At 32.6% G+C, this 16799-nt stretch overlaps 1 protein-coding gene across 1 annotated transcript in view; it reads left to right on the top strand.

The window, feature by feature from the left end:
- The window catches only part of JMJD6_3 (jumonji domain-containing protein 6), a gene marked incomplete at both ends in the record, with an annotated part of 120091 nt that overhangs the window by 102041 nt on the left and 1251 nt on the right, over positions 1–16799 (top strand). Inside the window, 3 exons of the mRNA XM_051219346.1 lie at positions 11115–11293; positions 11340–11537; positions 15233–15493. Coding sequence (XP_051066706.1) covers positions 11115–11293; positions 11340–11537; positions 15233–15493 — 638 coding nt within the window. The remainder of the gene's footprint in view (positions 1–11114; positions 11294–11339; positions 11538–15232; positions 15494–16799) is intronic.

Below are 16799 nucleotides of genomic sequence, written 5' to 3' on the forward strand. Positions count from 1 at the left end.
CTTGGTATCTCATCTCCAGACTCAAATCACTGATGTTTAATAGCAAATTAATGGTTTTCTGCAAGTCAGTTCCACGTACTAAAACTAAAGTTAATGAAACATGCATAATAAATTTCACTTATCTACAAATTCAAAATTATTTGTGTGGATAAGACCACAATACACAATCTTTTTGACTAGGAACTGTGTTAATGGTCACTGCATTAATGGAACGTGTGTATGTAATACATGTTGGATTGGGAAAACCTGTGAAGAACGAGGTAAGTCAGTCTTTTATGGTTTAACTAGTCAATATTGCTCATAACAAGACAATTTTCTGTTCGGTTTTATAAATATTTGGTTACATCCTATCATTTCCTTATCAAGATGATGCTAAAGACTCTTATCTCAAACTCATAAGATTTACTGTGGTGTATTCTACTGATCACTGTCTACATAAGTAGTATGTAAGCCAATCAGAAGTGCAAATGTCTGTCGAAAGAAGCTTGTGGAGATAGAACTGAATAAAACAGAATGGGGAAGCGTGAAGGCATTGAGAGATGGATGAATCATGAATGAGGTAAGGATAAGTGATGTAGGATTTGGAAATGAAGTGTTCAATGAATGGTTTTCACATTTCATGGAAAAGCTCTGTAATTTTGCATTGAACAATAAATTGGTCTTCCACACCTGAGTTCTTCATTAACTAAATTTCTTGTATAAGAAATAAACATTACACTGAATGGATAATAAGTCACACTTCTTGATAAGCTTATAGTCAAATTTACTTCGCATCTTGTTATAAGAAATCTTGGAAAATCGTCAGTTGGTTAACTTAAACAAAATTTATTCATGAATTGATTCATCTATTTGTAAAAACGCTCGATCATTTGTATTGTGCATTGGTTACAGTTGAAGAAATATTGTCCATTCCATGATTCATAACTCATTTCTCATTTACATATGTATTGTGAAATATTAACTTTGTAGAGATTATATGCTTACCATTTTAGTACATAGAATTCCAAAATTCACTCAGACAGTATTCACGTTCGAAACCAAGTTTTCTAACTGGATCAATGGAAGTCTGATTGGTATTCTTTCTCTGAGTGATGAAAACTCCTCCTTAGCATCGTGTGAAAGTGTTCAATTTAACATTGTAGCTGGTTCAAACTACTTACCAGTAGCTATCGATGGAACAACCGGTATTTTGAAAGTAATTGAAAGTGATTATGAAACAATGAAGAATAATCACACCATCACTTTTCAAGTGACAGTTAGGAATGCAAATACTTCACTGAATATATCTGATGATGCAACGGTCAACATTTTAATCGATGAAAATAATTCTGACGAGGAAACAGGAAGTGAAATCACTGCAGTCAAGAGGGTATGATCTCTGTTTATTGTAGTATTTTTTAAAATGAAACTGCAGTTTTTGTCATTGATTTCATATTTGGTAAGCTGCCACTGAAAGAGATTCATGATTTGTTTCAGTTGACACTGTAGTAACCTGTTTCTTTGAAACAAGCATAGCAATATGATCAATGGTTCTTCAAATCTTATGTCATAGTTCTGAGCCTTGATGTTTAAACAACAACAACGGAATACTAACGCGATTAGTGGTAGGTTACCACTGGAGATAACCTCCAAATCAGATAAACGTCAAACTCTCATAAAATGCTACGAATAATCATTTTTGTCAAAAGTGTTAATTCCAAGTATGAAAACAATTTAAAATAATGGTATTAGTAAGAGTTGTAAGTAGGCATAATCGTCTTTGAATTCGTATGTATTTCACAGTCACTTATCCTACAAAACAATGTGGTGTTTCAGATTGCAACCTTCATTCATTAATGAACTCGATTGAATAATTCCGATGTTAATGAAATAAAATAGTGTTTTCATCAGGACATTGTGATACGATTCAGCAAATGTGCACAGTAAGATATATAACCATGATGTGTACTATCCAGAATAATTATGATTTGAGGTTTTCAGATGAGTAATGTCATTTTTTCTTCTTTATAGAGCGTCATACTTCCACCGAATACTATCAATGTCACATTTTCCAGAGTATACATCCAGGACAATCCAAATTATTGTCTATTCGATACATGGTTTATTGATTCGGTAATTGTCCTTCCACCTGGAAATAATAGTTTGATCATGAAGTTTTCTGGTCCGTCTCTAAATAATGTCTATTACGGATATATACAATATTTGTTTGCTTACTACAACGGTTCAAATATAGCAAATAATTATCCCGTGAAGTTTAGTAATCTCACATACTTGAACAATAATTCCTCGGTAAGGATATGAATGTAGTTTGTTTAATTTTACTGTTTACAGCATTTTCTGTTAGAGATTGTAAATGTATGTGTAACAGGGAATGTACAGATAAATATACATATGACCCCTCTTGATTCCTGTCACTAGAGGTTGTTCGTTGTGATGTGTTAAAAAATTTCTGGAAGTTTCTAGGTTGTGGATATCCATTGATACTGCACTTCAGAAAATAATGAAGCATATCTAGTAGGTTTCAATAGCACATGGTTATGTACATAAACGTTTCTCATGGAAACATAGTAAACAGACCAGTTTGATTCATGTTTACTAATAGTAAAATACACTTCGTCTAACAAGCATTAAATGTGTATAAAAATGAGAAATCTCTAGATAATTCGAATTAAATTATGTAGACACAATCAGGTTTTCTGAATTCACTATGTGTATAGGTATAACCCTTAGTTAACAGTCTCTCATGAAGCTGATATATCGTCTAATGCTTTTCTCCTAGCCTTCAATATATCTTACATTGTAATTAAAAATATTCTACTAGGTAAAAGTTACTATGGAAAGTACACCGATATGTGCAACGACTTATTCCATATTTCACTGAAGATTGAGAGTAAATATCAAAGTTCTGTTTCATATAAAAATATTCAAAATGCCAGCTGATGCTGATTATGTACTCGAAAGAATAAAAGTTTTTAAATAGTTAAAATCAACTATTAAATACTCACAGTGAGATTATGAAGATTCATAACAATGGATATTTAATTTGTATAAAATTTAATTCAGTTTCGCTTAAAAAACCTTCCTGATTTACGTCTCATCCAATAATCTCCATATCTTAACAACCTATCGAAAACCTGAATACAAAAACCCATTATGAGTATGAATTTGAAAAGTGAATGTAAATAGAACAGAATAATCTACAAGATTAGAAGAAAGAAAACACTGTAATATAAGACTATAGTCATCACTGAGTAAAAGTTCTAGAGAGACGAAGGAGTGGAAAATACAAGAACTAAAACAGAAAGGATCAGATAAGATGTAGAAACATCTTTGTGAGGTTCATATTTTAAGGAGCAGTAATAGATAGAATTTCTGATTTTCTATATTTGCTTTGTTTTATTCCATAAATTAGATTTTGGTTATAGATGAGTTGATATACCAAATAATTGTAGTCAATCTACAAACTTGAGGAAATATATGATAAAAGATGTCGCATCAAATGACTCAACATCGCTTAAAATCGGTTCTGTGAATGGGTCTAAACTGGTTTGAAGTTGCAGTAGTATATCTTCGTAAGTTGATATTAACTCATATCTTCGGTGCCAAATTATAGATATAAAAATGGATAATTTCCTGAGAATTCTAGCCCTTAATCCACTTTAGTTAATTGTTTTCCGTAGTCTTCGGAGTTCACAATGACAAGTCAGATAAGTGTTTCATCCGCTCCTGCTAATGATTCAAATGACTTCAGTATTAGGATGCGATTCCAAGTTGGTCTTTTCCCTCAAATGTCGATTCCACCAATAGGTACCAATTTAACAGTCAGAATGGAGGCATTGTTGACTCCAAAGATTACCGTAGATATTCCCATGAGAGTTTCCTCGAACTGTCCGATTCAATATGATTCAGTTAACTTTACCAAGTGCCCACCGATAGTGGAATTAGGTGGGGTTTATGAATATTCTGTGGACTACTTTATAAGCAGACCCATTGGCGATTATGTGGTGAGTGATAAGTATGATACTTGAACAATTTACTTAATTGTTACATACTATGACGTGACTCATTGCGAAAAATTAATTTGTACATCACCAATAGAAAATATATGAAGCTTTTATGTCACGAGACATATCAACAGCTAGGTGGATGCATATTATTGTCTTTTGAGGATCAAAAGGATGTTCATCGTTCAGAGACAAGGCATGTAACGAATTTATTTAACGATCACCTAGACTTGCTTTTATCCACTTAACTATATCAAAACCTCTCTCTTACAAAATTGGTCATTGCTGACAGTCTGTATCCTACCTTAATTTACCACTAATTCGTTATCATTTAGTGGCCCGTGGATCTGACTCCTATTTAGATCGCATAAATGTTTGTTATCGTCTATTCTCATATATAATCGTTATCCAATAATGGAATTAAATAAGTCAAATAACGGGAATGGGATTTTGAATACATATATTTTGTATATGTGGTGAGTGGAATAGGAGGAAGAGAAGCAACGCAGGGTGGAGATGGCTGGTAAGCCAACTCATTTTTAGTCAGGTGTTAATGAATATTTATAGGCAGACAAAAATAAGCTACAAACATTCAGTGAGTCATGGGATATGATGTGTGCACACATATACGCTCATATAAAAACAGTCAAGGCTAGTAAGCGAATAATTAACAAGGTCAAAATATGACTCAAGTAGAATGAATAGAATGGAATGTTCGAAGGCTAGAATAAGATATATGGGCTTAAAATAATGACTGACACTACAATCATAGTAATCCAGATCCTAACTAACAGTAAAAAAATTGTTCAGGAAATTCGGTAATCAAGACTGTTTGTTTCCTCCTCTCAGATTTCGCTAATACGATAAATTTCATTTGGTGATCAATAACACTTATGATTCAATCTTCAGTACAGATTATACATATATTTAGTTCGCTCTTTCGAATAATAATTATTATTGGTTAGTTTTCGTACAAAAATCTGTAATCTAACGGTGATGATAAATTCAGTAGAACTAGACGAGGCTATTAAAACATACCGGGTCCTGATGAACACTTCAAAATTACAAACTAAATAGAAAAGGTGTCAGGTTTTGATGACAATTACTCCAGAGAATATCAGCTAGAGGAGTACAGATGCTGCAAAATGGTAAAAACCTGATAGTCAGATGTCTGTGAAAATCTGATCTTATTCAGTTACTCTGCTGAAGAATATAATGATTCAGCTGACACTGTAAATAAGTGAGATGAATTACGTGGATTAAACACCATATAAATTAAATCAAGATCATTTGTCAAGATCAACAACATTCAAGTATGTTATAATCATCACCTCTATCTTTACCACACTCAACAAATACACTGAATGTCGTTCAGTGTTTTCCATTAATTTCCGATAATTTCTGGTATGATATTGGAATACATTTATAAACCTTTAAATCATTAGAAGAAATATAAGAATAATCAACCACTCTTTTGAAAAAACAAGATCTGTTTTAAAGAAGGACGGGTGAATAAAATAAAACTCTATTAAGGTTTATCTTACATCATCGTACCGCCATAAATCAAAATCAAAGACTATATAACATTTAAAAACTTGAAGTACGTTGAATAATCGACCAAATAGAACGAAATGAAGTTGCTAGACTTATTATTCTGGTGATTATATTCTCATTTTTATAGGGACAACTTTAGGTATTGACAGTGTGTTGTTTTAGCTGAAATGCTATCACTATTTCTCTTTAATATCAATGGTCATATCAACCATAATTTTCTTAAGTATTTGACCTGATGAATATTATCCAATTTCATAATACGAATTCTGTTAAATATACCAGATCAGTGTTTCACAGACTATTAATTGTTTGAACAAATAGTGTGGCAAATTTTTAACAAACCAATAAAGTACGAAACAGGTAATTATTCAATATGATAACGAGAGAACTTCTACAACATCTAAGATCATCCATGTTCAGACAAAATTAATCGAGTACATTTAAATATGCATCATAGTGTTGTAGGACATTGAGTAGATATATCTGTATATAAACACTTTACCTTTGTATGTTCACGCGATACAAAACTGAACGTATTTATTTCCTTAAATACACGTACAGAAAAATACTTACTGTTGTTTCCTAATAAATTGTTTGATAGTTCACATTCACGACTGATGTGTTGAGTGCTTCGATTGGACATATATCTTTGACGCTACCTACAACATTCTCTACATACCCAGAAGGTTACAAAATAGATACGCAACAATTCGTTGGTGACAACTTCGTACTGACTACCATTGGTTACGTTAGCGTTTCAAATCTTCAAAATCCAGGTAAGTTCACCGTACAATGATTTCTAACGTTAAACACTCTGTTTCAGTATAAACCATGCATATTGTTAACTGTATCATATATTAACAGTTATGTTCAGTCTAGCTGTGTTTTATAACACTAAGTACCTGATGTTTCACAACTAACCACGATACTCAAAACGTGGTACTCATAAATATTGCATTTTCCAAATATTACATCTTTTCCTGTACGCATGTTTATGGAATTAAGTATACACTTGTCAAAACAATAACAAGCGCCTTTACATTTTATGATACTTATTTACACAAGTACCGAATTTTCATATTGCATGTCATTAGGGCAGTGGATGATATGATTTTAGGCACTTATTCTGCTACTTTCATTTTGGTGTTATGCATTATAGATATCTTCCATTAATAATCATTTTGAGCTCACCTGAACCTTTTGATAATTATTTCTCTGTTAATATTTCTTCGATGAATCACTTTTTTACCGGTCAGTATGATTGCCTCGTCAAACTGGTGTTACTAATCAATTCTTAACAACCACATATATTTGGTGACAACATTTGTGCATAGACAAATCCGTGAATAAAACATTTTCAACTGTTGATGATGAATTTGAATAAGCTCAGTGTTTATTCTGTCTTGCCCAGTCATAAATTGGAAAGTGTTTGGCAGTTTTACTTCGAAAAGCTATTAATTATGACACATGTAGTGTAATGGTATGACAGTTTCCACTTACCAAAGATATTTATTACTGAACTGAAATGACAAGAGCTATTGTGATTAATCGAATATGCATAAAGATGGAGTGATTAAGAGGAATGAAGAAGATGGTAGGGGCTGATTACATAGATTTTACTGGTAATCATCTCGTGAACAATACACGGTTTTAGAATTGTAAATAAACCAATGGATAAACGTATTGTTACTTTAGTCCCTGTTTTTGCTGAATACGAGATCAGACTATTGACACGAATCTCCAAGTGAAGACAAAACTAATGGAAAGAAGAACAGGATTTGTTTTACGAAAAGTTAGATGTCTACATATAAAAATATGGACCACAAAAATGAGCATGTGTAGAAGTCACTTCAAATATAAGCTCCTGTATGATACGGATTTCACAGTTCTCTCAATGAAATCGAGACCTGATGATTGAGCTTCATACCTACATTATATATCAGTTTACAAATGAAGGGCGATTGCTACTAACCAAATGATATCTGCTAGCAGATTGTTATACATTTCATTATCAGATAAATTTACTTTTGTGTGATTGCAGTTAAACTCTGAATAATTCTGCTACTTGTAACACTACTTTATTTTGTAAAAGATTTGTTAACAGATTTGTCTTACAACTTCTAAACTTCTATTAGGAGAATTTCTGAAATGTGTTGTCATCATCCTGCTTAAAAATACACGATAGTACTTCTTCGCTGCTTATCATGGAATCACTCTAGATTTATTCACACTGCGAGAATCCTGATAACTGATTTCGCTAGTTTACAGCCGTCTCCTATTGTCATAGTGAAATTTGATGGAAAAAAATAGTATGGTTTGACCGGGTTGTGATCAATAGTCGAATTCAACCACTATCAAATAGTTACTAACTTGTTTAGACCAACGAAGATACATTTTATTTTGTTGTTATTTTCTAAACTTTGTACATTTCACTTATCATCAAGCTGTCTATTGAAAGCAAATATCTCTTGTCCAACTTATTTCCTGAACAAAAATTAATTAATGTATTCATAGTATGCTTTGTTGAGGCTTCCGTGAATTGTATTGTATACGTGGTTCAAAGTTATGATTTCGCTCAACTCTGTAATATAGAAACAAAAAGATGACCTTTAAGACTATAGAAATTTAGCTAACTAGAAGCAATGAAAGTCAATCAGAAAATGGAATGAGAGTAATATGGAAAACTCCATTCAAAAAGTAATTACGACAATGGTTTCAGTGAAATTATACATTAGGGACAAGTCAATCAGAATTGAATTTCAGCGCGAAATTCAAATACTATGTGTGACGAGCAGTGGAAGTACTTTTGTGTACTGCTCAAAACATTCACAATGACTGCAAAAATTCAGTTTTTGCAGATATAGATTAAAATCGTAAGTGTTTAGTGTATCAGAATTTTACTTCTGTCTCCTTTGATTGTATTTAACAGGCAAATCGGCATTATCCATATGTTCTAACTTTAAATCTTTAATCCTAAAACAAACGCATACCTAATGGAACTACATTTTATGAATGAACTGATCAAATATATACTCCAGTATTTTTGACTGAAATTCACTCACACATACGACAACAGAGGAATTTTAATTTGTCATTTTGTGAATAAATCTCCAAAGCCCTAACCATTACCCTAAATGTGCTATCCCTAACGAAAAATAATGTGAGAACTGGTTTTGGATCATTTTAAAGATTAGCGAAAACGGATAGTCTCTAACAGCACAGTTGAAGTAATATCTCTTTGTTTCTTCAACTCGCAGGCGGAACAACAGGTAGAAGACATTAATATATTCATTAATTACCTAGAATCCATTCACACTGTAATCTCAGCGTTTTTTTTCACAAACTACTTATTTTTAAAAGCTGCTTTCTGATTAGTTTAGAACTGGCCAGAAATTCGGTTCAGTTTTTTTTAAGGTCATCCATAAAGTATGCTTTTACTATCATTTCTAGTATGGTTTCAGAATTATCAGGAAAATTTAAGTAACCTTGTAAACACCTTAAGCAGAATCCTATCCAGTAAATAAGATTGTAATATTTTGTGTTATTGACAACAAACAAAATAGACAAGTAGATATTTTAATTTTAATGGTTTCATACTTTCCGATTTAAGTACTAACTCGAAAAGTAACTTACAAGTCTCTGTGTAAAATATTAATTTAAATCGATTTTAGTTCACTCCAGGGAGCATCCATTATCCTATTGAGGCTTCAATCCAAACCAAGTTCACAGTATCAATACAATGTCCACTGCGGAAAAAATGTCAGGCTTAGAGTGTTGCTATTATTCACATATATGCTGGCGTAACTTTCAGGGTAATCACTTAGAAACGAGAAAGAAACAGTTTTGGTTAGATAAATCAAAAAACATGATTTCTTTCATCTTGATACTACGACAGGAAGCGAGAGATCTCTCAATTTAGTTTGAAATGTCTTAAATATTTTCGGAGAGGAGAAATAAAGATCTTTGATAATTCATAGTTACAATAGTTCATTTGCTGCTATTAAATATAGTAGTATAAGCTGAACAATATTCTTCGATTTAAGTAAGAGCAAAGGAATAGAGGAAACTGTGATTTCGATTTAGTACTTAGTTTGCTAAAGAAGGTAACTAAAAGTGAGACGAACAGGATTTCAGTTTTCCAGGAAACCACTTTGAACACGTATTTACTGTCTAGGTCATTTTGAAAGTACCATCAAGGCGTCTTGAAATTTTATGTAAAAAATTGTCCAATAACATAAAATTCATTATTTTTGGAAAGTGATGTTAAAAGACGGTGAACTGCTCAGTCGATAGTTTCTTCATCCCTGAATATTTAGTTTTCCTAATATAATTGCACTCATAAATATGTTACTGACTGGAGTAAGTTAAATTACAAAATCATAAGTAAGTGACAGACACCCATTCTGTCTATGATCTATAGAAAGTTTTATGAAAGATATACTAGTTATTTTCTCTTTCGAGAATAATTACTAATTGCAGATGAATATCACAAAGAGAAGTACCAACAGTAAGATGGTGAAATATCGCTCATTTCAATTGGGTAAACTGTTTTATTTTGACTTGAACCCCGATTATATAGCGGTTGTTACAAGGTCTGTAGGTGGCTATCGAACACAGATGCATTGTGACATAGTGAACCGTCAATTACTATCACAAAAGAATGCAATGCAGTTCAAAACAACCCATGTTTTGCAATATTTTAAAAATTACCAGTGAAGAAAGTTAGTTTTCACCTCTTTGTTTCCCATTTTACAAGACCTTCCATATATAGACTGATAAAAGATGTAACAGTAAAAACTCACCCCCCAAACTTTGATGAACAAAGTGCGAAATTATCATCCATTCTAGGCATCTTTTCTTGGCATAGTTGAATGAATGTATCGTTAGAAAGTTTGCGATCATTCTTGACTAATGTAGGAGGATCGTAAGGATTTTTGTGTTTCCGAATCACAGACTGATCTTTGTTGAACAATTATTAAATATTAGGAAGCACTGGAAAGCTAAGTTTTTTTCTAAATTGAGACTTCTCGCCAGTACGCATCCACCATTTCACTGTTGTGAATAGTAACCACGAACCTCGGTGTGCCGTGCAAACATCTAACCTCTAGACTATTTAGCTTACATCCAGTGGCTCACATGCTTACCTTCAATCAATTCTTGATATTTTGCAGCTATCTTTCAGTGTTCTCAGTCAGATCGGAAGATAATGACCTTAGTATATTCAAGGTTACTAACATTACTCACCATTAGAGCTCTTACATCTATGAAGCATATAATTACGTTTAGTTGACTGTCTTTTAGCTTTCATCGGGCTCATTTTTTCATGAATAGCTAACTGTCGTGTTAAAAAACTGCAAAAATAAACTATTATTTTCCAATATATTTCATTACCGAACTTTCGCGATTTACTCTTATAAGTCCCAATGACAAGCATTCTTTCACAAAACGATCTTGTTTTCATATTTCTTTGAATATTCCTTTTCGAGTTATTGGGACGAGCAATTCTTTTTTATATTCATATATAAATATTCACATTTAATTTAAAATATATTTTAGGTGTTTATGACACTACTTTGCCAATGATGAATCGATCAGTTCGTCTAACAGTTTTTATCCAGATATATAAACCGAATTCGGTATCCTTTATGTTTGAAGCGAAAATCTCACCATTAGGTAAGAATTCTACAGTGAATTTTTGTGAGAGCCAACCCATAGCATTTACAGGTTCTAATTTGGTAAGTTTTCAGTACGAATCATGCTAACCTTCTTTTTAACGAATAGGCTTGGAAAAGTAACTTGACATTAAAGGATACCTCAGTGGTGAATCAAGCTGAAAAGTTGCAATTCTTTAATGTTGAACTGAGTGTTCCACCTTATACAACAGCGACTTATACTATCCTGATAACTAATACTGGTAAACTAATGACGGAACCATGTTCTGTTGATTACTTGTTAACAGAAAATAATTCAACTAAGAACGTAAGTTTAAAATATCATAATGATTGTTTCCATTTTCCTTGGTTTTTAAAAAACTCTCATAAGGGAGGATAAACTTTACGTGTTTACTTTAACAAACCGGTTTCAATAATTTCAAAGCACGAATAACAGTAGAATTTCTGATGCTTGATCATTGACTTCGGTATGATTGTATTTGAATCATTTATATTGCTTGCCACTTGATATTGAGATACCTCAAGTCAATAAACAAGTAAGTGGTAGGGAAAATGAAAACTCATTTATAATTGAAACACCTTTTTCAGGTTTTTTATTAACGCGAGTAGTTCAATTTTCTACTTATTGCGATATGATCAGTACACTGTCATTCTATCCGATGCACAGATTATTTGTAATCATTAAGTCGCCATGGTTGTCCGTCGAACCGTAACATAATTTGTAACATTATGATTTCCCGTAAAATTTAAGAACTGGATATTTATGAAATGTTAAGCGGTAATTGTAGAGAAAATACCTCGAAAACATTAATCTTTTTCGAATTGGTTTCTAAAACGCTTCACTGAACTAATTGAAGTAGTCAAGAATGATATTTTGAAAGTACAACATGGAATTTTACTATTCCAATGCAACCATTGAGCATATGTGCCTTTTTGCTTTTCAATCAATAATTCACTATGATAAATATCAATGTATGCAGAGGCCATCAAAAAGATTGTTTGACAATTCTGCATTCCGTGATATCAACGTATTGTGCATAATGTCATAAGACGTATTTAGTATCAAGTCGTTCACTTCGAAACATATCTTATGACTATTTCAATCCCTTTCACCTTCACAAAAAAGATAACTACTTAATTGGAAATCCAGTTTCCTCAGCTTTGCCATTTCTTCTTGAATGAAAAAGTCTGGAGCGAATCTGTCTGTTATTAGATTTTCATACTGAATAAAAACATAATCCACTCGATCTTCAATTCATTGTTTGACATTTTCGTTGCACCGTGTACTTACAATATACAGCTCGATAGTATGAACCCGAAATCAATTACTGTATTACATAATAACAATAATATAACAATATGATAAACAGTGGTATCTCAATGCATATTTTGAAGTTATTATTCAGATAATAAGTTCTATTAAAGAGCATTTAGTATGCACATAACTTTTAAGATGTTAAAATACATAGGAAGAAGGTCTAATATTTATCACGAATTCATTGATCTTAATCGATATTTTTTGTAGTGGATTGTATGTGGTGCGGCGTATGCGTTTTATATGTGCATGTAACTTGAAATTGCTAACGGAAACTTCTACACCTAAGTGTAATTTTGAGATGACTCGACATGTCTGCTCATTCTATGATTGCATGTAATTCATGCTAGCAAGCGTGCCCATCTATGCCTAGGTGTTTATCACTCGAATATTTCTGACATCTGAATTTAATGAGTATATGTGTATACAACATATTTCGAATAGATCCATGTTTCTCCACTGATGGACTGATCAGTAGCTCATTGGAGTGTTTGGTTTGCATAAAAGTTTCCGAAATTGATAGGAAAGTATAGTGTAGACTAAAGTGTGTCCGTCTGCACTATGTAATATTAATGATTATTAAAATTATTATTGCAATGGAAAAACACATGTAATCAAATTCTCATTTATTAGTACATTCAGTGGAATAACAACATACTTCCTCATAAATATTGAATTAGACATTTGGATTTTATTTATATTTTCCCTGATAACACATCTATCTGGCTTGCCATTATTTGACTACAACAGTCAGATAAAGTTGAATGTCAACTCGCATATTATAATTAACCTAATTCAGAATAACAGTTATAATTATCTTGACAATTTAGTTTCTTAGTTAATAGTTTCCGCCTATCAGGCATCACTTCTCAATGTTCATTGAAGACAAATATTTCTTATTATTTCTGCTTATCCTTAACTAATTAATAGTTTTATGAATTAATTACATAAATGAATGTCATTAAACAAGTTAGTCTGTTTCTAAGAATTTGTCTAAAATCAAAATCATTTGAATGAACAAGCTTATCTCGTCATTGTAATATCACTATTATCTAGAAACATGTTTGGAGAGTATCTAATTATTTACTGAATAGCACATCCACTAATTACCTACATATATCATAGATCCTTCACTACAGTGAGAAAACGGCTAGTGGATAATTTCATTCTGTGCACTTTTATTATAAGTTCAATCAGATGTTGAGCTTCATGTATGATTTACTCGAACACCTTCTTACTGAGATTAGAATTAAAACTTCGATGAATTCGGAGTGAAACATTCAGCTCTGTGTCTGCTTGATAAATAGGAATTTAGTGAGCAGAACACGGGTGTGGAAAATAGAATTGTATTTAGCACAAAATTACAGAGTTTCTTGGTAAAATAGAAAAACCATATAGCAAATCGTTAATTTGCAAAATATCAATCCATCATATCAACCTGGACTGTTCCTGTTGCAAACACCAATCCATTATCTCATATTTCATTATTCTTGCGTTTTCTTACAAATTACATTGTGTTCCCGCTCTTCCTCTCTTGATCTTCTCCCATCTTCTGCTGCCAGACAATAGGTTATTAACTCGCGTCATATACTACATATGTCAATATAAGTAGCACACACCACAGGAATACTTCTTCACTACCAATAAAATTCATTGTTTCATGTAATGATCCGAGATTTCAAATATCAAAAGGAGTTTGCGTAATGATCAATAGGTTAAAGAAGAATAGGGAGATGACTATAATATACAGGTCACAAATTCATAGTTTCATATTTTACTATATTTTCTATAATAACGGACGAGCTTCCACTGATAATACGTGTCTAATTATATTTCCATACACAGTCACTACATGTTGCATGTAACATAAACTACGGTTACACCATTAGTATAAATTTGTATAGCCCTTAACAGTAAAGCTTTCTACTTTTAATATTTTGACTTGTGTTTGACATGAATTTCAACCAGTTTATTAATTCAGTATTCACTGATCTATGGAAACTCTAAATAGTTAAAATTATTTAGACATTCCTTTGATCAATGATTCCTAGATGCACATAATCTAACGTTTAATGTTTAATAAAAACAACGAATGAACATTGCTTTAATCTGAGAGGTGGAAACTTTAAAGAGGAGATTACTAAACAAAGAGAGTGTTGTTGGTTTTTGTCTCTGGTATGTTTAGTGAATGCAAAAGCAAAATCCTTGCAATAGTCATTGGTTCTATTTATCTGATGTTGAACGCTGTTGATTGAGTGCTGTATTCATCATATGAAACAGTAATGGATTTTCAATAGATTTATCCCATCCTTTACCTAGTCATGTATCCATCTTCACAGGATCAGTTACATTGAGTTATGTACATATAATCGATTTGACCCGAAAACTTATATGCCACATGACTGAACAGCGTATAATATCTTGTCATTACAATACATGTCGTATATGTGTGGAGTGTTTTGTGTGTATTACTTCTTGTTAGTTTGTTTGCTGGAAGTTGAGCAATAATATTTCTCTCGAAGTCAGCCATAAAGTATAGATTTTTCTTACTCAGTGATGTTAAACGTTATCCTATTGATTTCGTTGATATTTATAAACAAAGAACTGTCACATCACTATCGAGTAATCCGACATTAATTAATGTTTTGATATCGTATTTCGATTTGATTGTTTAACTAACATTACAGATCAGGCTAATAACAGAATACACTGTATTTCAAGGGCGAAGAACAACAGGCACAACGACAATTGGTATATTCAGAAACAATGGCCCATGGAATATTATTCATAATTTTCGAATCGGGTTAAAATTATTATACGATGCCAGCTATACCTTGGGTGATACAATGCAAGTGCGGCTTCAAATGTTTAGTATTGTACTAACTTTATCTTCTTTTGTAGTAACGCTTCCAATAACGTCTATGGAGCTACCCATAACCACTACTCCTGTAAGTTTGATTCATGATTTCATTTACTAATGCATCTAAACAACATTGTACAAATAAAACCTGATCTATCAATGTAGGACAAATGTCATTTTCAATATCGATCTAGTTTATTTGTATTTGCTACATGAACCTTCCATTGATATGTTGGAGAGCAAATGATCATTTTCTTGTGGTATACGTGCATCATGTCCAGATCACTTCGATATTGTGATTAAGTCATAAGTGTTTTAAGAGGAGTTGGACAGTAGATAAGAATAAAATCCAGGACGATTATGCATATATGATCACAGACACTAAGTGGATGACGCATTGCGTGTTCGAAGTACTGAGTTCTAGTCATCATATGATCAACAATGCTAGAGTACAGGAAAGCTTATATGAAATCGTATATGCAAGCTTAAACTCATTTGTAAGTCTACTATGCTACCTCAGTGATCGATAAGTTTATCTAACATTCAGAGGTCTATACTTGGGTGACACAACACAAACGTATGTTCGGATGTTTTCTGGATCACTGACTGTATGTTCTTTAGTTGTAACGCTTCCAATAACGTCTATGGAGCAACCCATACCCACTACTCCTGTAAGCTTGATTTATGTTTTCATTTATTAATTCATCTAAACAATATGTTCGACGGTTAGTATTGCTTTGACTTTCGTACATTCTCCCAATCCTTCTATAAACACGTGGTGGCGTCCTTGTAGCACAGCATTTTCCTGCTTCCACTGTAAGGGGTTATCAGTTCTGATTCGGCTGTAGATGTTGTTAATCAAATTCTCTGCTAGTTTTAGTGTCTATCAGATCTAATCCAAACAAGTCAAGTGCTGGATTCTTCGTAAGGTAGACTGTTACATTCGTTGTCATATTACATTTAGAAAAAGTGCAGAGTACTTCTCCAAAAATAGTCAACTTCCTACCAGATGCACTGTGTGTTAGTTGTGTTATTGAATAAACTGTGGGACTCCCAATATCCCTCCAGGTTTCTGGGCTTATGAGAGTGATATCAGATGCTGTGTCGGGTCGAAGGCGAGTACGTTGTTTAATAATATCCAAAGTTACATACTTTCTTCGGCGGTAACTTCGTGCTTTGGTCTGAGATATCAATATTTTGTGAGTTATCGCACCAGATCTGTATTTTTTTGAAATAGGTTTTCGAAGAACGACGGTGGGTTCTTTTTGTGCAGCTGGATTTTCTATGACATATACGATGACATTCAGTATAACGATAGTTTTTATATGTGAAAATCTTCTTGCAGTGCCACTCACTGCATAACCAGACCTACGGTGGAGGTTGTTTGATTGAGC

This window comes from Schistosoma haematobium, chromosome 4, assembly GCF_000699445.3.
Source record: "Schistosoma haematobium chromosome 4, whole genome shotgun sequence".
Classification (NCBI taxonomy): domain Eukaryota; kingdom Metazoa; phylum Platyhelminthes; class Trematoda; order Strigeidida; family Schistosomatidae; genus Schistosoma; species Schistosoma haematobium.